Source organism: Salmo salar, chromosome ssa02, assembly GCF_905237065.1.
Source record: "Salmo salar chromosome ssa02, Ssal_v3.1, whole genome shotgun sequence".
NCBI classification, from domain to species: domain Eukaryota; kingdom Metazoa; phylum Chordata; class Actinopteri; order Salmoniformes; family Salmonidae; genus Salmo; species Salmo salar.
The window spans coordinates 2,322,746-2,350,000 of record NC_059443.1 but is presented as its reverse complement, the minus strand read 5'-3'; the positions used below and the strand labels follow the sequence as shown (position 1 = coordinate 2,350,000).

The 27,255-nt window shown below is 47.8% G+C and overlaps 1 protein-coding gene across 2 annotated transcripts in view; it reads right to left on the bottom strand.

Moving 5' to 3' along the window:
• The window catches only part of LOC106597556 (lysophosphatidylcholine acyltransferase 1), a 113,852-nt gene that overhangs the window by 32,933 nt on the left and 53,664 nt on the right, over positions 1-27,255 (bottom strand). For both annotated transcript variants that reach the window (XM_045696601.1, XM_045696600.1), the window contains exons 3-7: positions 20,770-20,984; positions 15,934-16,046; positions 14,948-15,008; positions 10,718-10,776; positions 7,368-7,402 (exon numbers count right to left, since the gene is read on the bottom strand). In XM_045696601.1, the coding sequence (XP_045552557.1) occupies positions 7,368-7,402; positions 10,718-10,776; positions 14,948-15,008; positions 15,934-16,046; positions 20,770-20,984 (483 nt within the window). The remainder of the gene's footprint in view (positions 1-7,367; positions 7,403-10,717; positions 10,777-14,947; positions 15,009-15,933; positions 16,047-20,769; positions 20,985-27,255) is intronic.

The window sequence follows — 27,255 nt, the reverse complement described above, 5'->3', positions numbered from 1 at the left end:
TAGAGTGTAGGGACGGCAGGTTATATGGTAGTGGACAGAGACGTGGGGGGGACAGGTAGTCTAGTGGTTAGAGTGTAGGGACGGCAGGTTATATGGTAGTGGACAGAGACGTGGGGGGACAGGTAGTCTAGTGGTTAGAGTGTAGGGACGGCAGGTTATATGGTAGTGGACAGAGACGTGGGGGGGACAGGTAGTCTAGTGGTTAGAGTGTAGGGACGGCAGGTTATATGGTAGTGGACAGAGACGTGGGGGGACAGGTAGTCTAGTGGTTAGAGTGTAGGGACGGCAGGTTATATGGTAGTGGACAGAGACGTGGGGGTGACAGGTAGTCTAGTGGTTAGAGTGTAGGGACGGCAGGTTATATGGTAGTGGACAGAGACGGGGGGGACAGGTAGTCTAGTGGTTAGAGTGTAGGGACGGCAGGTTATATGGTAGTGGACAGAGACGCTGGGGTGACAGGTAGTCTAGTGGTTAGAGTGTAGGGACGGCAGGTTATATGGTAGTGGACAGAGACGTGGGGGACAGGTAGTCTAGTGGTTAGAGTGTAGGGACGGCAGGTTATATGGTAGTGGACAGAGACGTGGGGTGACAGGTAGTCTAGTGGTTAGAGTGTAGGGACGGCAGGTTATATGGTAGTGGACAGAGACGTGGGGTGACAGGTAGTCTAGTGGTTAGAGTGTAGGGACGGCAGGTTATATGGTAGTGGACAGAGACGTGGGGTGACAGGTAGTCTAGTGGTTAGAGTGTAGGGACGGCAGGTTATATGGTAGTGGACAGAGACGTGGGGTGACAGGTAGTCTAGTGGTTAGAGTGTAGGGACGGCAGGTTATATGGTAGTGGACAGAGACGTGGGGTGACAGGTAGTCTAGTGGTTAGAGTGTAGGGACGGCAGGTTATATGGTAGTGGACAGAGACGTGGGGTGACAGGTAGTCTAGTGGTTAGAGTGTAGGGACGGCAGGTTATATGGTAGTGGACAGAGACGTGGGGTGACAGGTAGTCTAGTGGTTAGAGTGTAGGGACGGCAGGTTATATGGTAGTGGACAGAGACGTGGGGTGACAGGTAGTCTAGTGGTTAGAGTGTAGGGACGGCAGGTTATATGGTAGTGGACAGAGACGTGGGGTGACAGGTAGTCTAGTGGTTAGAGTGTAGGGACGGCAGGTTATATGGTAGTGGACAGAGACGTGGGGGGACAGGTAGTCTAGTGGTTAGAGTGTAGGGACGGCAGGTTATATGGTAGTGGACAGAGACGTGGGGGGACAGGTAGTCTAGTGGTTAGAGTGTAGGGACGGCAGGTTATATGGTAGTGGACAGAGACGTGGGGGGACAGGTAGTCTAGTGGTTAGAGTGTAGGGACGGCAGGTTATATGGTAGTGGACAGAGACGTGGGGGGGACAGGTAGTCTAGTGGTTAGAGTGTAGGGACGGCAGGTTATATGGTAGTGGACAGAGACGTGGGGGACAGGTAGTCTAGTGGTTAGAGTGTAGGGACGGCAGGTTATATGGTAGTGGACAGAGACGTGGGGGGACAGGTAGTCTAGTGGTTAGAGTGTAGGGACGGCAGGTTATATGGTAGTGGACAGAGACGTGGGGTGACAGGTAGTCTAGTGGTTAGAGTGTAGGGACGGCAGGTTATATGGTAGTGGACAGAGACGTGGGGTGACAGGTAGTCTAGTGGTTAGAGTGTAGGGACGGCAGGTTATATGGTAGTGGACAGAGACGTGGGGGACAGGTAGTCTAGTGGTTAGAGTGTAGGGACGGCAGGTTATATGGTAGTGGACAGAGACGTGGGGGACAGGTAGTCTAGTGGTTAGAGTGTAGGGACGGCAGGTTATATGGTAGTGGACAGAGACGTGGGGTGACAGGTAGTCTAGTGGTTAGAGTGTAGGGACGGCAGGTTATATGGTAGTGGACAGAGACGTGGGGGGACAGGTAGTCTAGTGGTTAGAGTGTAGGGACGGCAGGTTATATGGTAGTGGACAGAGACGTGGGGTGACAGGTAGTCTAGTGGTTAGAGTGTAGGGACGGCAGGTTATATGGTAGTGGACAGAGACGTGGGGTGACAGGTAGTCTAGTGGTTAGAGTGTAGGGACGGCAGGTTATATGGTAGTGGACAGAGACGTTGGGGGACAGGTAGTCTAGTGGTTAGAGTGTAGGGACGGCAGGTTATATGGTAGTGGACAGAGACGTTGGGGTGACAGGTAGTCTAGTGGTTAGAGTGTAGGGACGGCAGGTTATATGGTAGTGGACAGAGACGTGGGGGTGACAGGTAGTCTAGTGGTTAGAGTGTAGGGACGGCAGGTTATATGGTAGTGGACAGAGACGTGGGGTGACAGGTAGTCTAGTGGTTAGAGTGTAGGGACGGCAGGTTATATGGTAGTGGACAGAGACGTGGGGTGACAGGTAGTCTAGTGGTTAGAGTGTAGGGACGGCAGGTTATATGGTAGTGGACAGAGACGTGGGGTGACAGGTAGTCTAGTGGTTAGAGTGTAGGGACGGCAGGTTATATGGTAGTGGACAGAGACGTGGGGGGACAGGTAGTCTAGTGGTTAGAGTGTAGGGACGGCAGGTTATATGGTAGTGGACAGAGACGTGGGGGGACAGGTAGTCTAGTGGTTAGAGTGTAGGGACGGCAGGTTATATGGTAGTGGACAGAGACGTGGGGGGACAGGTAGTCTAGTGGTTAGAGTGTAGGGACGGCAGGTTATATGGTAGTGGACAGAGACGTGGGTGACAGGTAGTCTAGTGGTTAGAGTGTAGGGACGGCAGGTTATATGGTAGTGGACAGAGACGTGGGGGTGACAGGTAGTCTAGTGGTTAGAGTGTAGGGACGGCAGGTTATATGGTAGTGGACAGAGACGTGGGGTGACAGGTAGTCTAGTGGTTAGAGTGTAGGGACGGCAGGTTATATGGTAGTGGACAGAGACGTGGGGTGACAGGTAGTCTAGTGGTTAGAGTGTAGGGACGGCAGGTTATATGGTAGTGGACAGAGACGTGGGGTGACAGGTAGTCTAGTGGTTAGAGTGTAGGGACGGCAGGTTATATGGTAGTGGACAGAGACGTTGGGGTGACAGGTAGTCTAGTGGTTAGAGTGTAGGGACGGCAGGTTATATGGTAGTGGACAGAGACGTTGGGGTGACAGGTAGTCTAGTGGTTAGAGTGTAGGGACGGCAGGTTATATGGTAGTGGACAGAGACGTGGGGGGACAGGTAGTCTAGTGGTTAGAGTGTAGGGACGGCAGGTTATATGGTAGTGGACAGAGACGTGGGGGGACAGGTAGTCTAGTGGTTAGAGTGTAGGGACGGCAGGTTATATGGTAGTGGACAGAGACGTTGGGGTGACAGGTAGTCTAGTGGTTAGAGTGTAGGGACGGCAGGTTATATGGTAGTGGACAGAGACGTTGGGGGACAGGTAGTCTAGTGGTTAGAGTGTAGGGACGGCAGGTTATATGGTAGTGGACAGAGACGTGGGGTGACAGGTAGTCTAGTGGTTAGAGTGTAGGGACGGCAGGTTATATGGTAGTGGACAGAGACGTGGGGTGACAGGTAGTCTAGTGGTTAGAGTGTAGGGACGGCAGGTTATATGGTAGTGGACAGAGACGTGGGGGGACAGGTAGTCTAGTGGTTAGAGTGTAGGGACGGCAGGTTATATGGTAGTGGACAGAGACGTGGGGTGACAGGTAGTCTAGTGGTTAGAGTGTAGGGACGGCAGGTTATATGGTAGTGGACAGAGACGTGGGGGGACAGGTAGTCTAGTGGTTAGAGTGTAGGGACGGCAGGTTATATGGTAGTGGACAGAGACGTGGGGGGGACAGGTAGTCTAGTGGTTAGAGTGTAGGGACGGCAGGTTATATGGTAGTGGACAGAGACGTGGGGGGACAGGTAGTCTAGTGGTTAGAGTGTAGGGACGGCAGGTTATATGGTAGTGGACAGAGACGTGGGGGGACAGGTAGTCTAGTGGTTAGAGTGTAGGGACGGCAGGTTATATGGTAGTGGACAGAGACGTGGGGGGGACAGGTAGTCTAGTGGTTAGAGTGTAGGGACGGCAGGTTATATGGTAGTGGACAGAGACGTGGGGGGACAGGTAGTCTAGTGGTTAGAGTGTAGGGACGGCAGGTTATATGGTAGTGGACAGAGACGTGGGGGGACAGGTAGTCTAGTGGTTAGAGTGTAGGGACGGCAGGTTATATGGTAGTGGACAGAGACGTGGGGGGACAGGTAGTCTAGTGGTTAGAGTGTAGGGACGGCAGGTTATATGGTAGTGGACAGAGACGTGGGGGTGACAGGTAGTCTAGTGGTTAGAGTGTAGGGACGGCAGGTTATATGGTAGTGGACAGAGACGTGGGGGGACAGGTAGTCTAGTGGTTAGAGTGTAGGGACGGCAGGTTATATGGTAGTGGACAGAGACGTGGGGTGACAGGTAGTCTAGTGGTTAGAGTGTAGGGACGGCAGGTTATATGGTAGTGGACAGAGACGTGGGGTGACAGGTAGTCTAGTGGTTAGAGTGTAGGGACGGCAGGTTATATGGTAGTGGACAGAGACGTGGGGTGACAGGTAGTCTAGTGGTTAGAGTGTAGGGACGGCAGGTTATATGGTAGTGGACAGAGACGTGGGGGGACAGGTAGTCTAGTGGTTAGAGTGTAGGGACGGCAGGTTATATGGTAGTGGACAGAGACGTGGGGGGACAGGTAGTCTAGTGGTTAGAGTGTAGGGACGGCAGGTTATATGGTAGTGGACAGAGACGTGGGGTGACAGGTAGTCTAGTGGTTAGAGTGTAGGGACGGCAGGTTATATGGTAGTGGACAGAGACGTTGGGGTGACAGGTAGTCTAGTGGTTAGAGTGTTGGACTAGTAACGGAAGGTACAAATCTCTCATATTCTGCTGAGACAAGGCAGTTACTGTTCTAGGCCGTCATTGTAAATAAGAATGTCAACTGACTTGCCTAGTTAAATAAAGGTAAAATAAAGTATCAAATAAATAAAGTGATAATTCTAGCAGTCAGAAAAATAGTCCCACAGGAGGAAGTGATGTGAACTAGTGTTCTAAAGAGAATGATTAACAGCTCGTTCTCTGGTTCTGTTTGTTCTGGGATGGATGTGACCTTCTGCTAGCGGCACAGAGACAGTATTGTCTCGTCTGTAGTGGTAGATGACTGGGCACAAGCCAAAACAACATCACTACCATGATGCATTAGAAAGCTGAACAAAACACATCCCAATTCAGCCTGTGGCTTTATCCAGAGACAAGGACAGCTTCCTCTCAGTCCAGTAGAGGTAAGAAAACTGGACCATCTAGATTATACAGTAGAACTAATATCCTCGTCAGTCCAGTAGAGGATGAAAACTGGACCATCTAGATTATACAGTAGAACTAATATCCTCTCAGTCCAGTAGAGGGATGAAAACTGGACCATCTAGATTATACAGTAGAACTAATATCCTGTCAGTCCAGTAGAGGGATGAAAACTGGACCATCTAGATTATACAGTAGAACTAATATCCTCTCAGTCCAGTAGAGGGATGAAAACTGGACCATCTAGATTATACAGTAGAACTAATATCCTCTCAGTCCAGTAGAGGGATGAAAACTGGACCATCTAGATTATACAGTAGAACTAATATCCTGTCAGTCCAGTAGAGGGATGAAAACTGGACCATCTAGATTATACAGTAGAACTAATATCCTCTCAGTCCAGTAGAGGGATGAAAACTGGACCATCTAGATTATACAGTAGAACTAATATCCTCTCAGTCCAGTAGAGGGATGAAAACTGGACCATCTAGATTATACAGTAGAACTAATATCCTCTCAGTCCAGTCCAGTAGAGGGATGAAAACTGGACCATCTAGATTATACAGTAGAACTAATATCCTCTCAGTCCAGTAGAGGGATGAAAACTGGACCATCTAGATTATACAGTAGAACTAATATCCTCTCAGTCCAGTAGAGGGATGAAAACTGGACCATCTAGATTATACAGTAGAACTAATATCCTCTCAGTCCAGTAGAGGGATGAAAACTGGACCATCTAGATTATACAGTAGAACTAATATCCTCTCAGTCCAGTAGAGGGATGAAAACTGGACCATCTAGATTATACAGTAGAACTAATATCCTGTCAGTCCAGTCCAGTAGAGGATGAAAACTGGACCATCTAGATTATACAGTAGAACTAATATCCTCTCAGTCCAGTCCAGTAGAGGGATGAAAACTGGACCATCTAGATTATACAGTAGAACTAATATCCTCTCAGTCCAGTCCAGTAGAGGGATGAAAACTGGACCATCTAGATTATACAGTAGAACTAATATCCTCTCAGTCCAGTCCAGTAGAGGGATGAAAACTGGACCATCTAGATTATACAGTAGAACTAATATCCTCTCAGTCCAGTAGAGGATGAAAACTGGACCATCTAGATTATACAGTAGGACTAATATCCTGTCAGTCCAGTAGAGGGATGAAAACTGGACCATCTAGATTATACAGTAGAACTAATATCCTGTCAGTCCAGTCCAGTAGAGGATGAAAACTGGACCATCTAGATTATACAGTAGAACTAATATCCTCGTCCAGTCCAGTAGAGGGATGAAAACTGGACCATCTAGATTATACAGTAGAACTAATATCCTGTCGCAGTCCAGTAGAGGGATGAAAACTGGACCATCTAGATTATACAGTAGAACTAATATCCTCTCAGTCCAGTAGAGGGATGAAAACTGGACCATCTAGATTATACAGTAGAACTAATATCCTCTCAGTCCAGTCCAGTAGAGGGATGAAAACTGGACCATCTAGATTATACAGTAGAACTAATATCCTCTCAGTCCAGTCCAGTAGAGGGATGAAAACTGGACCATCTAGATTATACAGTAGAACTAATATCCTGTCAGTCCAGTAGAGGGATGAAAACTGGACCATCTAGATTATACAGTAGAACTAATATCCTCTCAGTCCAGTAGTAGGATGAAAACTGGACCATCTAGATTATACAGTAGAACTAATATCCTCTCAGTCCAGTAGAGGATGAAAACTGGACCATCTAGATTATACAGTAGAACTAATATCCTCTCAGTCCAGTAGAGGATGAAAACTGGACCATCTAGATTATACAGTAGAACTAATATCCTGTCAGTCCAGTAGAGGGATGAAAACTGGACCATCTAGATTATACAGTAGAACTAATATCCTCTCAGTCCAGTAGAGGGATGAAAACTGGACCATCTAGATTATACAGTAGAACTAATATCCTGTCAGTCCAGTAGAGGGATGAAAACTGGACCTTCCAGGGCAGTAGAGAGACACAACTATGCCTGGCAACAGCCTGTAGTTCAGGGACCAGTCATTTAGAGAGTAATTCAAGTGTACTCACGCTCCAGGCCCCTGCCACGTCCAGGTGATCGTGTCCTGGCATGGGAGAGGAGAGACAAATAACTTACTAAGATACAACATTATTCATCCAGGATAGAAGTATAACAACACAAGGTCATAACAACAACAACAACAACAACAACAACAACGTAGTTATCAGGTATAGAGCAGTTAGTGGTTTAATTGGTTACCAGGTAGTTAGTGGTTTAATTGGTTACCAGGTAGTTAGTGGTTTAATTGGTTACCAGGTAGTTAGTGGTTTAATTGGTTACCAGGTAGTTAGTGGTTTAATTGGTTACCAGGTAGTTAGTGGTTTAATTGGTTACCAGGTAGTTAGTGGTTTAATTGGTTACCAGGTAGTTAGTGGTTTAATTGGATACCAGGTAGTTAGTGGTTTAATTGGTTACCAGGTAGTTAGTGGTTTAATTGGTTACCAGGTAGTTAGTGGTTTAATTGGTTACCAGGTAGTTAGTGGTTTAATTGGTTACCAGGTAGTGAGTGGTTTAATTGGTTACCAGGTAGTTAGTGGTTTAATTGGTTACCAGGTAGTTAGTGGTTTAATTGGTTACCAGGTAGTTAGTGGTTTAATTGGATACCAGGTAGTTAGTGGTTTAATTGGTTACCAGGTAGTTAGTGGTCTTGACCACCTGCTGTGTGGTCCCAGGGCTATAGGAGAGACTGACTGGCTGCTGTGTGGTCCCAGGGCTATAGGAGAGACTGACTGGCTGCTGTGTGGTCCCAGGGCTATAGGAGAGACTGACTGCCTGCTGTGTGGTCCCAGGGCTATAGGAGAGACTGACTGGCTGCTGTGTGGTCCCAGGGCTATAGGAGAGACTGACTGGCTGCTGTGTGGTCCCAGGGCTATAGGAGAGACTGACTGGCTGCTGTGTGGTCCCAGGGCTATAGGAGAGACTGACTGGCTGCTGTGTGGTCCCAGGGCTATAGGAGAGACTGACTGGCTGCTGTGTGGTCCCAGGGCTATAGGAGAGACTGACTGGCTGCTGTGTGGTCCCAGGGCTATAGGAGAGACTGGCTGGCTGCTGTGTGGTCCCAGGGCTATAGGAGAGACTGACTGGCTGCTGTGTGGTCCCAGGGCTATAGGAGAGACTGACTGGCTGCTGTGTGGTCCCAGGGCTATAGGAGAGACTGACTGGCTGCTGTGTGGTCCCAGGGCTATAGGAGAGACTGACTGGCTGCTGTGTGGTCCCAGGGCTATAGGAGAGACTGACTGCCTGCTGTGTGGTCCCAGGGCTATAGGAGAGACTGACTGCCTGCTGTGTGGTCCCAGGGCTATAGGAGAGACTGACTGGCTGCTGTGTGGTCCCAGGGCTATAGGAGAGACTGACTGCCTGCTGTGTGGTCCCAGGGCTATAGGAGAGACTGACTGGCTGCTGTGTGGTCCCAGGGCTATAGGAGAGACTGACTGGCTGCTGTGTGGTCCCAGGGCTATAGGAGAGACTGACTGGCTGCTGTGTGGTCCCAGGGCTATAGGAGAGACTGACTGGCTGCTGTGTGGTCCCAGGGCTATAGGAGAGACTGACTGCCTGCTGTGTGGTCCCAGGGCTATAGGAGAGACTGACTGGCTGCTGTGTGGTCCCAGGGCTATAGGAGAGACTGACTGGCTGCTGTGTGGTCCCAGGGCTATAGGAGAGACTGACTGGCTGCTGTGTGGTCCCAGGGCTATAGGAGAGACTGACTGGCTGCTGTGTGGTCCCAGGGCTATAGGAGAGACTGACTGGCTGCTGTGTGGTCCCAGGGCTATAGGAGAGACTGACTGGCTGCTGTGTGGTCCCAGGGCTATAGGAGAGACTGACTGGCTGCTGTGTGGTCCCAGGGCTATAGGAGAGACTGACTGGCTGCTGTGTGGTCCCAGGGCTATAGGAGAGACTGACTGGCTGCTGTGTGGTCCCAGGGCTATAGGAGAGACTGACTGGCTGCTGTGTGGTCCCAGGGCTATAGGAGAGACTGACTGGCTGCTGTGTGGTTCCAGGCATCACTGATGGATGCCTCCATGTGTCCAGAGCCCATTCAGCCCAGCTGTTTACAGACAGAGCCCTAGCTCTAACACTAACACAATCAGACCTCAGTAAAGGGCACATCAAGTCAACCCCAGGAGGTTTTCCAGGAAGTCCCCATGAAACCCTGCTCAAGGTGGGGGAAATATCACACAGCTTAGACAGACCCCACAACAAATCACAGAACTAAATCAGTTCTCTGTCCTCACAGTTATATCTGTAACAGAGTGAGATTCAGATAGACAGGGCTGATGCTCTTCTCAGCAGGGAGGGTGTTTACCAACCAGCCTGGCTGTTGTGTTGTGCTGCTGCTGTGTCCTATTGTGTTGATTGGTGTTGTATTGTGTTGCTAGGTGTTGTGTTGCTAGGTGTTGTGTTGCTAGGTGTTGTGTTGCTAGATGTTGTATTGTGTTGCTAGATGTTGTATTGTGTTGCTAGATGTTGTATTGTGTTGCTAGATGTTGTATTGTGTTGCTAGATGTTGTTGTGTTGCTAGGTGTTGCTAGGTGTTGAATTGTGTTGATAGGTGTTGTTGTGTTGCTAGGTGTTGTTGTGTTGCTAGGTGTTGCTAGGTGTTGTATTGTGTTGCTAGGTGTTGTATTGTGTTGCTAGGTGTTATGTTGTGTTGCTAGGTGTTGCTAGGTGTTGTATTGTGTTGCTAGGTGTTGTATTGTGTTGCTAGATGTTGTATTGTGTTGCTAGGTGTTATATTGTGTTGCTAGGTGTTGTACTACAGTCCCTGGATCGAATCCAGGCTGTATCACATCCGGCCGTGTGTAACGGGCGTCGTAAGGAGGGGACCAAAATGCAGCAGGTATATTGAGCATCTTCTTATTTATTGAAGGAAAAAACACTTAAACAAAACAAACGATGAAAACAGTCCGTAATGTGCACAAACTATACAGGAAACAACCACCCTCAAACACAAGTGAAAACTAACCCAACTAAATATGGCCTCCAATCAGAGCCAACGACAACCAGCTGCCTCTAATTGGAGGTCATTACCAAAACCCTAACATAGAAATAGAAAACTAGATAAACACATAGAAATTGAAAATATAGAACATAAACCAAAAAACCCGAACCACACAAAACAAACACCCCCTGCCACGCCCTGACCAAACTACAATAACAAATAACCCCTTTTACTGCTCAGGACGTGACACCGTGATTGGGAGTCCCAAAGGGCGGCGCACAATTGGCCCAGCGTTGTTCATGTTAGGCCGGGGTAAGGCCGTCATTGTAAAATAAGAATTTGTTCTTAACTTACTTGCCTAGTTAAATAAAGGTTAAATAAAAATAAATCAATAAAAAACGGCTAGGTTTTCTTTCTTACCATTTTATTGGGGTATTTTATCACCACAGGCTGAACTGGCACTGCTGGAATAAACGCTCCTGTGTGTGAAGAGACAAAAATCAACACATACTGGAGTACAGTCCCTTCAAACTAAGAAACTAGAATATTCTAGACCGCATACAACAGGCCCACGGTGACACTAGCTAACCCAGATGTAAAATGTCCGCCCGCACGACTGGAAGTGGCTTTGGATCAAAGCATCCGCTAAACGGCATATATTATTATAATTATTGATATATTAATGGATATTCAAATGTGTCATGAAGCTCCTTTTCATCTGTTTATCCAATCAGAAACATGCAGTCCTGTGCAGAATATGTCATGTAATCCTCTGATTGGAACAGAACTGAACATCTTTCAGTTAGACAGTGGTGATTGATCTGATCTCAGCTCCTGGGTGGTCAGTTAGACAGTGGTGATTGATCTGATCTCAGCTCCTGGGCGATCAGTTAGACAGTGGTGATTGATCTGATCTCAGCTCCTGGGTGGTCAGTTAGACAGTGGTGATTGATCTGATCTCAGCTCCTGGGCGGTCAGTTAGACAGTGGTGATTGATCTGATCTCAGCTCCTGGGCGGTCAGTTAGACAGTGGTGATTGATCTGATCTCAGCTCCTGGGCGGTCAGTTAGACAGTGGTGATTGATCTGATCTCAGCTCCTGGGCGGTCAGTTAGACAGTGGTGATTGATCTGATCTCAGCTCCTGGGGGGTCAGTTAGACAGTGGTGATTGATCTGATCTCAGCTCCTGGGTGGTCAGTTAGACAGTGGTGATTGATCTGATCTCAGCTCCTGGGCGGTCAGTTAGACAGTGGTGATTGATCTGATCTCAGCTCCTGGGTGGTCAGTTAGACAGTGGTGATTGATCTGATCTCAGCTCCTGGGCGGTCAGTTAGACAGTGGTGATTGATCTGATCTCAGCTCCTGGGGGGTCAGTTAGACAGTGGTGATTGATCTGATCTCAGCTCCTGGGCGGTCAGTTAGACAGTGGTGATTGATCTGATCTCAGCTCCTGGGCGGTCAGTTAGACAGTGGTGATTGATCTGATCTCAGCTCCTGGGGGGTCAGTTAGACAGTGGTGATTGATCTGATCTCAGCTCCTGGGCGGTCAGTTAGACAGTGGTGATTGATCTGATCTCAGCTCCTGGGCGGTCAGTTAGACAGTGGTGATTGATCTGATCTCAGCTCCTGGGCGGTCAGTTAGACAGTGGTGATTGATCTGATCTCAGCTTCTGGGCGGTCAGTTAGACAGTGGTGATTGATCTGATCTCAGCTCCTGGGCGATCAGTTAGACAGTGGTGATTGATCTGATCTCAGCTCCTGGGCGGTCAGTTAGACAGTGGTGATTGATCTGATCTCAGCTCCTGGGCGGTCAGTTAGACAGTGGTGATTGATCTGATCTCAGCTCCTGGGCGGTCAGTTAGACAGTGGTGATTGATCTGATCTCAGCTCCTGGGCGGTCAGTTAGACAGTGGTGATTGATCTGATCTCAGCTCCTGGGCGGTCAGTTAGACAGTGGTGATTGATCTGATCTCAGCTCCTGGGCGGTCAGTTAGACAGTGGTGATTGATCTGATCTCAGCTCCTGGGCGGTCAGTTAGACAGTGGTGATTGATCTGATCTCAGCTCCTGGGGGGTCTGTTAGACAGTGGTGATTGATCTGATCTCAGCTCCTGGGCGGTCAGTTAGACAGTGGTGATTGATCTGATCTCAGCTCCTGGGGGGTCAGTTAGACAGTGGTGATTGATCTGATCTCAGCTCCTGGGCGGTCAGTTAGACAGTGGTGATTGATCTGATCTCAGCTCCTGGGCGGTCAGTTAGACAGTGGTGATTGATCTGATCTCAGCTCCTGGGCGGTCAGTTAGACAGTGGTGATTGATCTGATCTCAGCTCCTGGGTGGTCAGTTCAGACACCAGTCAGTCTTTTGAACTGATGAGCAGCCAGGACACTTCAATTGTAACTGACATCAACTAGAAACACGTGTTTAACTCTGTCTTATTTCCACGTCGGTAGATAAAAAGATTAAAGCTATTGTTGCTTTGATCACATCAGAAGCTCTATTTACCAATACGTGTTCTGTAATTCATCTGTGTTGAGGCTGCAGTTATATCAGGAGATCCGTAATAATTACCATGTTGTTGGAAAGCTCAGATTCTCCCCTTTTTAAAAGGAAATCGCAGGTTTTTAGATACGGGACAGTATGTGGACTAGGAGATACAGGGCAGTATGTGGACTAGGAGATACAGGGCAGTATGTGGACTAGGAGATACAGGGCAGTATGTGGACTAGGAGATACAGGGCAGTATGTGGACTAGGAGATACAGGGCAGTATGTGGACTAGGAGATACAGGGCAGTATGTGGACTAGGAGATACAGGGCAGTATGTGGACTAGAAGATACATGGCAGTATGTGGACTAGGAGATACAGGGCAGTATGTGGACTAGGAGACACAGGGCAGTATGTGGACTAGGAGATACAGGGCAGTATGTGGACTAGGAGATACAGGGCAGTATGTGGACTAGGAGATACAGGGCAGTATGTGGACTAGGAGATACAGGGCAGTATGTGGACTAGGAGATACAGGGCAGTATGTGGACTAGGATATACAGGGTGTATGTGGACTAGGAGATACAGGGCAGTATGTGGACTAGGAGATACAGGGCAGTATGTGGACTAGGATATACAGGGTGTATGTGGACTAGGAGATACAGGGCAGTATGTGGACTAGGAGATACAGGGCAGTATGTGGACTAGGAGATACAGGGCAGTATGTGGACTAGGAGATACAGGGCAGTGTGTGGACTAGGAGATACAGGGCAGCATGTGGACTAGGAGATACAGGGCAGCGTGTGGACTAGGAGATACAGGGCAGTGTGTGGACTAGAAGATACAGGGCAGTATGTGGACTAGGAGATAGAGGGGTGTGTGGACTAGGAGATACAGGGCAGTATGTGGACTAGGAGATACAGGGCAGTGTGTGGACTAGGAGATACAGGGTGTATGTGGACTAGGAGATACAGGGCAGTATGTGGACTAGGAGATACAGGGCAGTATGTGGACTAGGAAATACAGGGCAGTATGTGGACTAGGAGATACAGGGCAGTATGTGGACTAGGAGATACAGGGCAGTATGTGGACTAGGAGATACAGGGCAGTATGTGGACTAGGAGATACAGGGCAGTATGTGGACTAGGAGATACAGGGCAGTATGTGGACTAGGAGACACAGGGCAGTATGTGGACTAGGAGATACAGGGCAGTATGTGGACTAGGAGATACAGGGCAGTATGTGGACTAGGAGATACAGGGCAGTGTGTGGACTAGGAGATACAGGGCAGTATGTGGACTAGGAGATACAGGGCAGTATGTGGACTAGGAGATACAGGGCAGTATGTGGACTAGGAGATACAGGGCAGTATGTCGACTAGGAGATACAGGGCAGTATGTGGACTAGGAGATACAGGGCAGTATGTGGACTAGGAGATACAGGGGCAGTATGTGGACTAGGAGATACAGGGCAGTATGTGGACTAGGAGATACAGGGCAGTATGTGGACTAGGAGATACAGGGCAGTATGTGGACTAGGAGATACAGGGCAGTATGTGGACTAGGAGATACAGGGCAGTATGTGGACTAGGAGATACAGGGCAGTATGTGGACTAGGAGATACAGGGCAGTATGTGGACTAGGAGATACAGGGCAGTATGTGGACTAGGAGACACAGGGCAGTATGTGGACTAGGAGATACAGGGCAGTATGTGGACTAGGATATACAGGGCAGTGTGTGGACTAGGAGATACAGGGCGGTATGTGGGTTCTGTCAACATGGGTTCTGATCCAACATGTACAGCCTAGTGGTACCAGAGTCAACATGGGTTCTGATCCAACATGTATAGCCTAGTGGTACCAGAGTCAACATGGGTTCTGATCCAACATGTACAGCCTAGTGGTACCAGAGTCAACATGGGTTCTGATCCAACATGTATAGCCTAGTGGTACCAGAGTCAACATGGGTTCTGATCCAACATGTATAGCCTAGTGGTACCAGAGTCAACATGGGTTCTGATCCAACATGTATAGCCTAGTGGTACCAGAGTCAACATGGGTTCTGATCCAACATGTACAGCCTAGTGGTACCAGAGTCAACATGGGTTCTGATCCGACCCATGTCCTACCTTTCCTGTCTCCTCTTCACGGTACTATCTAACATACCTGGTTTGTATGTGATGAGACAGGACCTGTTGGTACACGTTCCCTCTGGGAAAATCATTATCTGGAGAGAGGGGGATATATGTAACATTATTACACACGGGTTTCCATGGTAATGAGCTAATCTGATCGGTACATCCTGAACATTGTTAGGTGGCTGTTCTCCTCATCTAGTTTGTTTACAGAACGACAGACCATGGCTCTACGTTTACTTTGCCCTGTGTGAGAGACAGAGAGACAGAGAGAGACAGAGAGAGAGACAGAGAGACAGAGAGAGAGACAGAGACAGAGAGACAGAGACAGAGAGTCAGAGAGAGAGACAGAGAGAGATACAGAAAGAGATACAGAGAGAGAGAGAGAGAGAGAGAGACAGAGAGACACAGAGAGAGAGAGAGAGAGAGAGAGAGAGAGAGAGACAGAGAGACACAGAGAGAAAGAGAGAGACAGAGAGAGATACAGAGAGAGAGACAGAGAGCTATAGAGACAGAGAGCTATAGAGACAGAGAGAGACAGAGAGAGACAGAGAGACAGAGAGAGAGACAGAAAGAGATACAGAGAGACAGAGACTAAATGTGGCTAAATATTTGACCATGGTTACTGATCAAAACCTTAGAAAAACATTGACAAAGTACAGGCTCAGTGAGCACAGCCTTGCCATTGAGAAGGGTAGACACAGGAAAACCTGGCTCCCTGTAGAGGAAAGGCTGTGCAGCCACTGCACAACAGCAGAACCTGAGACAGAGCTGCATTTCCTGACAAAATGTCAAAAATATAAAACAATTAGAGAGTGTCATTTCCCCAAATTTGAAACCCTTATTCAAGGTTTCAAAGACTTCTCTGATGAGGATAGGCTACCCGTCCTGTTGGGGGAGGACGTAGAGAGAGAGAGAGAGACAGAGAGAGAGAGAGAGAGAGAGAGAGAGAGAGAGAGAGAGAGAGAGAGAGAGAGAGAGAGAGAGAGAGAGAGAGAGAGAGAGATTAAACTGTACCTGAGGCCATTCTCCTCCAGATTGGGCTCTGCGTTTGATCTCCTCAACAGTCTTCTTACGCGAGTCCTGGTCTGACCTGGAGACAAACACTGGTCTGATGTATTTGATCAGGGCTGGAGGACAGGAGACACAACAGTCAGAGACATACTAGTGCTGGGACACTCACCATAAGGTATATTAGCCTGGGTAGCAGCATTCCACTCCATGACACTTCTCCTCATGCCATACATGTCAAGGAGTTAGAATGATAGCACCAACTGATCTGGGACCAGGTTAAAGGTACCTGACTAACTAACATTTTCTACATATAAACCTAATAAGTCGACTTGAAGATCCTGTACAATTTCAGGTTGGAATTTTACAACAGAAAAACTGTTAGGTTAACAGGAAGTGGTTATCGACGAACTCAGCTTCAGTGTTTTTACACCTCTTGTCCAGGTCCAATCATTTACAGAACTGTAACGGTTACTGTTCCGACTCAAACCACACTTCCTGAACGGAAGTTCACTCCCGTCACATAAAGGTCACCACAGGGTTCAAAACAGGGTTCACTCTTCAAGAACACTTCCTCTAGTCAAGGTTTTTACTTTCACTTTCCCCTGCCTTGACACTGGTCTCAATGTCCTCTATATCAGAGACTACTGCTGTACTGTAGACCTGGACCCTGTGGTGCTGAGCCTGGGTCAGAACTACTGTACTGTAGACCTGGACCCTGTGGTGCTGAGCCTGGGTTAGAACTACTGTACTGTAGACCTGGACCCTGTGGTGCTGAGCCTGGGTGAAAACTACTGTACTGTAGACCTGGACCCTGTGGTGCTGAGCCTGGGTCAGAACTACTGTACTGTAGACCTGGACCCTGTGGTGCTGAGCCTGGGTCAGAATTACTGTACTGTAGACCTGGACCCTGTGGTGCTGAGCCTGTCTCTGGGTCAGAACTACTGTATTATAGACCTGGACCCTGTGGTGCTGAGCCTGGGTCAGAACTACTGTACTGTAGACCTGGACCCTGTGGTGCTGAGCCTGGGTCAGAACTACTGTACTGTAGACCTGGACCCTGTGGCGCTGAGCCTGGGTCAGAACTACTGTACTGTAGACCTGGACCCTGTGGTGCTGAGCCTGGGTCAGAACTACTGTACTGTAGACCTGGACCCTGTGGTGCTGAGCCTGTCTCTGGGTCAGAACTACTGTATTATAGACCTGGACCTGTGGTGCTAGCCTAGCCACTACACAGCACAGCCATTAGCCCCAGGGAGCTAGCCTAGCCACTACACAGTCATTAGCCCCAGGGAGCTAGTCTAGCCACTACACAGTCATTAGTCCCAGGGAGCTAGCCTAGCCACTACACAGCCATTAGCCCCAGGGAGCTAGTCTAGCCACTACACAGTCATTAGTCCCAGGGAGCTAGCCTAGCCACTACACAGCACAGCCATTAGTCCCAGGGAGCTAGCCTAGCCACTACACAGCCATTAGTCCCAGGGAGCTAGCCTAGCCACTATACAGCACAGCCATTAGCCCCAGGGAGCTAGCCTAGCCACTACACAGTCATTAGTCCCAGGGAGCTAGCCTAGCCACTACACAGTCATTAGCCCCAGGGAGCTAGCCTAGCCACTACACAGCACAGTCATTAGTCCCAGGGAGCTAGCCTAGCCTAGCCACTACACAGCACAGCCATTAGTCCCAGGGAGCTAGTCTAGCCACTACACAGCCATTAGTCCCAGGGAGCTAGTCTAGCCACTACACAGCCATTAGCCCCAGGGGAGCTAGCCTTGCCACTACACAGTCATTAGTCCCAGGGAGCTAGCCTAGCCACTACACAGCCATTAGCCCCAGGGAGCTAGTCTAGCCACTACACAGCCATTAGTCCCAGGGGAGCTAGCCTAGCCACTACACAGCCATTAGTCCCAGGGAGCTAGCCTAGCCACTACACAGTCATTACTCCTAGGGAGCTAGCCTAGCCACTACACAGCCATTAGTCCCAGGGAGCTAGCCTAGCCACTACAGAGCCATTAGCCCCAGGGAGCTAGTCTAGCCACTACACAACAATTAGTCCCAGGGAGCTAGTCTAGCCACTACACAAAACAGTCATTAGTCCCAGGGAGCTAGCCTAGCCACTACACAGTCATTAGTCCCAGGGAGCTAGCCTAGCCACTACACAGCCATTAGCCCCAGGGAGCTAGCCTAGCCACTACACAGTCATTAGTCCCAGGGAGCTAGCCTAGCCACTACACAGCCATTAGTCCCAGGGAGCTAGCCTAGCCACTACACAGCCATTAGTCCCAGGGAGCTAGCCTAGCCACTACACAGCCATTAGTCCCAGGGAGCTAGCCTAGCCACTACACAGCACAGCCATTAGTCCCAGGGAGCTAGCCTAGCCACTACACAGCCATTAGTCCCAGGGAGCTAGCCTAGCCACTACACAGCCATTAGTCCCAGGGAGCTAGCCTAGCCATTACACAGCCATTAGTCCCAGGGAGCTAGCCTAGCCACTACACAGCACAGCCATTAGTCCCAGGGAGCTAGCCTAGCCACTACACAGCCATTAGTCCCAGGGAGCTAGCCTAGCCATTACACAGCCATTAGCCCCAGGGAGCTAGCCTAGCCACTACACAGCCATTAGTCCCAGGGAGCTAGTCTAGCCACTACACAGCACAGCCATTAGCCCCAGGGAGCTAGCCTAGCCACTACACAGTCATTAGTCCCAGGGAGCTAGTCTAGCCACTAGACAGCCATTAGTCCCAGGGAGCTAGCCTAGCCACTAGACAGCCATTAGTCCCAGGGAGCTAGCCTAGCCACTACACAGCCATTAGTCCCAGGGAGCTAGTCTAGCCACTAGACAGCCATTAGTCCCAGGGAGCTAGTCTAGCCACTACACAGCACAGCCATTAGCCCCAGGGGAGCTAGCCTAGCCACTACACAGTCATTAGTCCCAGGGAGCTAGTCTAGCCACTAGACAGCCATTAGTCCCAGGGAGCTAGCCTAGCCACTAGACAGCCATTAGTCCCAGGGAGCTAGCCTAGCCACTACACAGCCATTAGTCCCAGGGAGCTAGTCTAGCCACTAGACAGCCATTAGTCCCAGGGAGCTAGCCTAGCCACTACACAGCCATTAGTCCCAGGGAGCTAGCCTAGCCACTAGACAGCCATTAGTCCCAGGGAGCTAGCCTAGCCACTACACAGTCATTAGTCCCAGGGAGCTAGTCTAGCCACTACACAGCCATTAGCCCCAGGGAGATAGCCTAGCCACTACACATCACAGCCATTAGTCCCAGGGAGCTAGTCTATCCACTACACAGCCATTAGTCCCAGGGAGCTAGCCTAGCCACTACACAGCCATTAGTCCCAGGGAGCTAGCCTAGCCATTACACAGCCATTAGCCCCAGGGAGCTAGCCTAGCCACTACACAGCACAGCCATTAGCCCCAGGGGAGCTAGCCTAGCCACTACACAGCACAGCCATTAGTCCCAGGGAGCTAGCCTAGCCATTACACAGCACAGCCATTAGTCCCAGGGAGCTAGCCTAGCCACTACACAGCCATTAGCCCCAGGGAGCTAGCCTAGCCACTACACAGTCATTAGCCCCAGGGAGCTAGCCTAGCCACTACACAGCCATTAGCCCCAGGGAGCTAGCCTAGCCACTACACAGCACAGCCATTAGCCCCAGGGAGCTAGCCTAGCCACTACACAGCACAGCCATTAGTCCCAGGGAGCTAGCCTAGCCATTACACAGCACAGCCATTAGTCCCAGGGGAGCTAGCCTAGCCACTACACAGCCATTAGCCCCAGAGAGCTAGCCTAGCCACTACACAGTCATTAGCCCCAGGGAGCTAGTCTAGCCACTACACAGCCATTAGCCCCAGGGAGCTAGCCTAGCCACTACACATCACAGCCATTAGTCCCAGGGAGCTAGCCTAGCCACTACACAGCCATTAGTCCCAGGGAGCTAGCCTAGCCACTACACTACACAGCCAACATGATTCTATTACAGACTAGGCTTGCTGCTGCTGAACACAATTAATGTCCAAATCCACTCCCTCAGCTATGCCTGGTTACCCTAACAAGATGTTAAGGAGGTTATTAGATCCTGGCCTGAAACTCAGCCAACAACGCTGCAGTAAAACGTTTCCCCTCATAGGTCTCTATGAATATTAGCAAAGGTATAACACAGTCATACTTAAATTTAATAAAGTGTTAGTGAATTTCCCAATGATCTTCTGTGTGAGATAAGATCACAGGTTAGAGGAATTCAATGCTCACTTGTCTACAGTATCGGCCTAGTGGCACAAAGGAACACTGACTTAAGGTACACTTTATATAGGCTACTACAGAACTGACAGTCATCCAACTCTCTTTCTCCAGCTCTCCATCTCCAGCTTCCTCTCTCCAGCTGTTTCTCTCTCTCTCTCTGTCTCTCTCTCTCTCAGATACACTATGTCAGACAGGGCAGTAGTGTTGAGAGATATCTCACCAGTGCAGAGGGGTTTGGGGCAAAGGATTGAATTGGGGTTGGGCAAGAGAGAGAGACAGAGACAGACAGAGACATAGAGAAACAGAGAGAGACAGAGAGACACAGAAAGACAGAGAGAGAGAGAGAGAGAGAGAGAGAGAGAGAGAGAGAGACAGAGACAGACAGAGACATAGAGAAACAGAGAGAGACAGAGAGAGAGAGAGAGAGAGAGAGAGAGAGAGAGAGAGAGAGAGAGACAGAGAGAGACAGAGACAGAGACAGAGAGACAGAGAAAGACAGAGAGAGAGAGAGAGAGAGAGAGACAGAGAGACAGAGAGAGACAGAGACAGAGACAGAGACAGAGAGACAGAGGGACATAGAGAATGCGACTCACTGCCCCAGACAGGGATGTCCTTGCTCTCTGCCTTCATGACGATGGAGGACATGGACATGGTGACGGGGATGGCATCAAAGTAAGAGGAGTGGGGTCCCAGCGTTAGGATAGGAGCCTCGGCCGGCAGCGCCTGGCGCCCCTTCACCGTCATCCAATGGAAGCCTCCCGCAAACCACATGACCCGCATGATGGTCCTCAGAGCAACGTCCACAAACCTGGAGACAGACATTCATTACATTGAGTTATTTACAGAACCACACACTGTTTATTTACAGGATAGACAGAACAACACAACATTGTTTATTTAGAGGATAGACAGAACAACACAACATTGTTTATTTACAGGGTAGACAGAACAACACAACGTTGTTTATTTACAGAACAACACAACATTGTTTATTTACAGGATAGACAGAACAACACAATGTTGTTTATTTACAGGATAGACAGAACAACACAACATTGTTTATTTAGAGGATAGACAGAACAACACAACATTGTTTATTTACAGGGTAGACAGAACAACACAACGTTGTTTATTTACAGGATAGACAGAACAACACAACATTGTTTATTTAGAGAACAACACAACATTGTTTATTTACAGGATAGACAGAACAACACAATGTTGTTTATTTACAGGATAGACAGAACAACACAACATTGTTTATTTACAGGATAGACAGAACAACACAATGTTGTTTATTTACAGGATAGACAGAACAACACAACATTGTTTATTTAGAGAACAACACAACATTGTTTATTTACAGGATAGACAGAACAACACAACATTGTTTATTTAGAGGATAGACAGAACAACACAATGTTGTTTATTTACAGGATAGACAGAACAACACAATGTTGTTTATTTACAGGATAGACAGAACAACACAACGTTGTTTATTTACAGGATAGACAGAACAACACAACATTGTTTATTTACAGGATAGACAGAACAACACAATGTTGTTTATTTACAGGATAGACAGAACAACACAACATTGTTTATTTACAGGATAGACGGTACAGTCTGCAGGAGAGTCCCTTCAACCATTATTCTCCAGACATTATCTGTCAGACAGTGAAAGACCAGTTTGATGGTCGGCAGGCAGTATAATGTAATGTGAAGCAGTATAATGTAACGTGGAGGCAGTATAATGTAATGTGGAGGCAGTATAACGTAATGTGGAGGCAGTATAATGTAATGTGGAGGCAGTATAATGTAATGTGGAGGCAGTATAATGTAATGTGGAGGCAGTATAATGTAATGTGGAGGCAGTATAATGTAACGTGGAGGCAGTATAATGTGATCTGGAGGCAGTATAATGTAACGTGGAGGCAGTATAATGTAACGTGGAGGCAGTATAATGTAACGTAGAGGCAGTATAATGTAATGTGGAGGCAGTATAATGTAATGTGGAGGCAGTATAATGTAACGTGGAGGCAGTATAATGTAATGTGGAGGCAGTATAATGTAACGTGGAGGCAGTATAATGTAATGTGGAGGCAGTATAATGTAACGTGGAGGCAGTATAATGTAACGTGGAGGCAGTATAATGTAATGTGGAGGCAGTATAATGTAATGTGAGCTGGAGGCAGTATAATGTAATGTGGAGGCAGTATAATGTAATGTGAGCTGGAGGCAGTATAATGTAACGTGGAGGCAGTATAATGTAATGTGGAGGCAGTATAATGTAATGTGGAGGCAGTATAATGTAATGTGGAGGCAGTATAATGTAACGTGGAGGCAGTATAATATAACGTGGAGGCAGTATAATGTAACGTGGAGGCAGTATAATGTAATGTGGAGGCAGTATAATGTAATGTGAGCTGGAGGCAGTATAATGTAATGTGGAGGCAGTATAATGTAATGTGGAGGCAGTATAATGTAATGTGGAGGCAGTATAATGTAATGTGGAGGCAGTATAATGTAATGTGGAGGCAGTATAATGTAACGTGGAGGCAGTATAATGTCATGTGGAGGCAGTATAATGTAATGTGGAGGCAGTATAATGTAATGTGGAGGCAGTATAATGTAATGTGGAGGCAGTATAATGTAACGTGGAGGCAGTATAATGTAACGTGGAGGCAGTATAATGTAACGTGGAGGCAGTATAATGTAATGTGGAGGCAGTATAATGTAATGTGGAGGCAGTATAATGTAATGTGGAGGCAGTATAATGTAATGTGAGGCAGTATAATGTAACGTGGAGGCAGTATAATGTAACGTGGAGGCAGTATAATGTAACGTGGAGGCAGTATAATGTAATGTGGAGGCAGTATAATGTAATGTGGAGGCAGTATAATGTAATGTGGAGGCAGTATAATGTAATGTGGAGGCAGTATAATGTAATGTGGAGGCAGTATAATGTAATGTGAGCTGGAGGCAGTATAATGTAACGTGGAGGCAGTATAATGTAATGTGGAGGCAGTATAATGTAATCTGGAGGCAGTATAATGTAATGTGAAGCAGTATAATGTAACGTGGAGGCAGTATAATGTAATGTGGAGGCAGTATAATGTAATGTGGAGGCAGTATAATGTAATGTGAGGCAGTATAATGTAACGTGGAGGCAGTATAATGTAATGTGGAGGCAGTATAATGTAATGTGGAGGCAGTATAATGTAATGTGGAGGCAGTATAATGTAATGTGGAGGCAGTATAATGTAATGTGGAGGCAGTATAATGTAATGTAGAGGCAGTATAATGTCATGTGGAGGCAGTATAATGTAACGTGGAGGCAGTATAATGTAACGTAGAGGCAGTATAATGTAATGTGGAGGCAGTATAATGTAATGTGGAGGCAGTATAATGTAATGTGGAGGCAGTATAATGTAATGTGGAGGCAGTATAATGTAATGTGGAGGCAGTATAATGTAACGTGGAGGCAGTATAATGTAATGTGGAGGCAGTATAATGTAATGTGGAGGCAGTATAATGTAACGTGGAGGCAGTATAATGTAATGTGGAGGCAGTATAATGTAATGTGGAGGCAGTATAATGTAACGTGGAGGCAGTATAATGTAACGTGCAGGCAGTATAATGTAATGTGGAGGCAGTATAATGTAATGTGAGCTGGAGGCAGTATAATGTAATGTGGAGGCAGTATAATGTAACGTGGAGGCAGTATAATGTAATGTGGAGGCAGTATAAATAATGTAATGTGGAGGCAGTATAATGTAACGTGGAGGCAGTATAATGTAATGTGGAGGCAGTATAATGTAATGTGGAGGCAGTATAATGTAACGTGGAGGCAGTATAATGGGCAGTAATGTGGAGGCAGTATAATGTAACGTGGAGGCAGTATAATGTAATGTGGAGGCAGTATAATGTAATGTGGAGGCAGTATAATGTAACGTGGAGGCAGTATAATGTAATGTGGAGGCAGTATAATGTAATGTGGAGGCAGTATAATGTAATGTGGAGGCAGTATAATGTAACGTGGAGGCAGTATAATGTAACGTGGAGGCAGTATAATGTAATGTGGAGGCAGTATAATGTAATGTGGAGGCAGTATAATGTAATGTGGAGGCAGTATAATGTAATGTGGAGGCAGTATAATGTAATGTGGAGGCAGTATAATGTAATGTGGAGGCAGTATAATGTGATGTGGAGGCAGTATAATGTAATGTGGAGGCAGTATAATGTAATGTGGAGGCAGTATAATGTAACGTGGAGGCAGTATAATGTGATCTGGAGGCAGTATAATGTAAAGTGGAGGCAGTATAATGTAACGTGGAGGCAGTATAATGTAACGTAGAGGCAGTATAATGTAATGTGGAGGCAGTATAATGTAATGTGGAGGCAGTATAATGTAACGTGGAGGCAGTATAATGTAATGTGGAGGCAGTATAATGTAACGTGGAGGCAGTATAATGTAACGTGGAGGCAGTATAATGTAATGTGGAGGCAGTATAATGTAATGTGAGCTGGAGGCAGTATAATGTAATGTGGAGGCAGTATAATGTAATGTGGAGGCAGTATAAGTAATGTGGAGGCAGTATAATGTAATGTGAGCTGGAGGCAGTATAATGTAATGTGGAGGCAGTATAATGTAATGTGGAGGCAGTATAATGTAATGTGGAGGCAGTATAATGTAATGTGAAGCAGTATAATGTAACGTGGAGGCAGTATAATGTAATGTGGAGGCAGTATAATGTAATGTGGAGGCAGTATAATGTAATGTGAGGCAGTATAATGTAACGTGGAGGCAGTATAATGTAATGTGGAGGCAGTATAATGTAATGTGGAGGCAGTATAATGTAACGTGGAGGCAGTATAATGTAACGTGGAGGCAGTATAACGTAACGTAGAGGCAGTATAACGTAACGTGGAGGCAGTATAATGTAACGTGGAGGCAGTATAATGTAACGTGGAGGCAGTATAACGTAACGTAGAGGCAGTATAATGTAACGTGCAGGCAGTATAATGTAATGTGGAGGCAGTATAATGTAATGTGAGCTGGAGGCAGTATAATGTAATGTGGAGGCAGTATAATGTAATGTGAGCTGGAGGCAGTATAATGTAACGTGGAGGCAGTATAATGTAATGTGGAGGCAGTATAATGTAATGTGGAGGCAGTATAATGTAATGTGGAGGCAGTATAATGTAACGTGGAGGCAGTATAATGTAACGTGGAGGCAGTATAATGTAACGTGGAGGCAGTATAATGTAATGTGGAGGCAGTATAATGTAACGTGGAGGCAGTATAATGTCATGTGGAGGCAGTATAATGTAATGTGGAGGCAGTATAATGTAACGTGGAGGCAGTATAATGTAACGTGGAGGCAGTATAATGTAATGTGGAGGCAGTATAATGTAATGTGGAGGCAGTATAATGTAACGTGGAGGCAGTATAATGTAATGTGGAGGCAGTATAATGTAATGTGGAGGCAGTATAATGTAATGTGGAGGCAGTATAATGTAATGTGGAGGCAGTATAATGTAATGTGGAGGCAGTATAATGTAACGTGGAGGCAGTATAATGTGATCTGGAGGCAGTATAATGTAACGTGGAGGCAGTATAATGTAACGTGGAGGCAGTATAATGTAACGTGGAGGCAGTATAATGTAATGTGGAGGCAGTATAATGTAATGTGGAGGCAGTATAATGTAACGTGGAGGCAGTATAATGTAACGTGGAGGCAGTATAATGTAACGTGGAGGCAGTATAATGTAACGTGGAGGCAGTATTATGTAATGTGGAGGCAGTATAATGTAGCTCTACAAGACAACATCCCCCAGACAGAGACAGTAAACGGTAGAGCACACGACAGTGTCCTGACAGGCAGGCTGTCACCTCTCTAAGTATGAGTCACATCTCATTTACTCCCCACTGGGTGTGATGAGACAGACCACTACTGTAGGAGAGGAGAGGAGAGGAGAGGAGAGGAGAGGAGAGGAGAGGAGAGGAGAGGAGAGGAGAGGAGAGAGGAGAGGAGAGGAGAGGACGGAGAGGAGGAGACAGGAGGGGACAGGAGAGGAGGGGACAGGAGAGGAGAGAGGAGGAAAGGAGAGGAGAAGAGAGGAGGGGAGAGGAGGGGACAGGAGAGGACAGGAGAGGATGGGAGAGGAGGGGAGAGCAGAGGACGGGAGAGGAGGAGACAGGAGGGGACAGGAGAGGAGGGGACAGGAGAGGAGAGAGGAGGAAAGGAGAGGAGGGGAGAGGAGGGGACAGGAGAGGACAGGAGAGGATGGGAGAGGAGGGGACAGGAGAGGAGTGGAGAGCAGAGGGACGGGAGAGGAGGAGACAGGAGGGGACAGGAGAGGAGGGGACAGGAGAGCAGAGGACGGGAGAGGAGGGGAGAAGAGGAGACAGGAGGGGACAGGAGAGGAGAGGAGAGCAGAGGGACGGGAGAGGAGGAGACAGGAGAGGAGAGGAGAGGACAGGAGAGGAGAGGACGGGGAGAGGAGGGGAGAAGAGGAGACAGAAGGGGACAGGAGAGGAGAGGAGAGAGGAGGAAAGGAGAGGAGCAGAGAGTAGAATCACCAGAAGCTTCTCCAATTCACAGAGGACTGGCTCATGCAGTCGTCAAACATTGACACACTAACACTCTCTGGCTGAGGCAACACACGACACTACCCAATATTCAACAGTTACCTAGCCTAATTCAGGACCAGAAATAGAAACTAATGAATTCAAACAGACTAAAATACACTGAGGGGACAAAACATTAAGAACACCTGCTCTTTCCATGACAGACTGACCAGGTGAATCCAGGTGAAAGATATGATCCCTTATTGATGTCAGTTGTTAAATCCACTTCAATCAGTGTAGATGAAGGGGAGGAGACAGGTTAAGGGGAGGAGACAGGTTAAGGGGAGGAGACAGGTTAAGGGGAGGAGACAGGTTAAGGGGAGGAGACAGGTTAAGGGGAGGAGACAGGTTAAGGGGAGGAGACAGGTTAAGGGAGGAGACAGGTTAAGGGGAGGAGACAGGTTAAGGGGAGGAGACAGGTTAAGGGGAGGAGACAGGTTAAGGG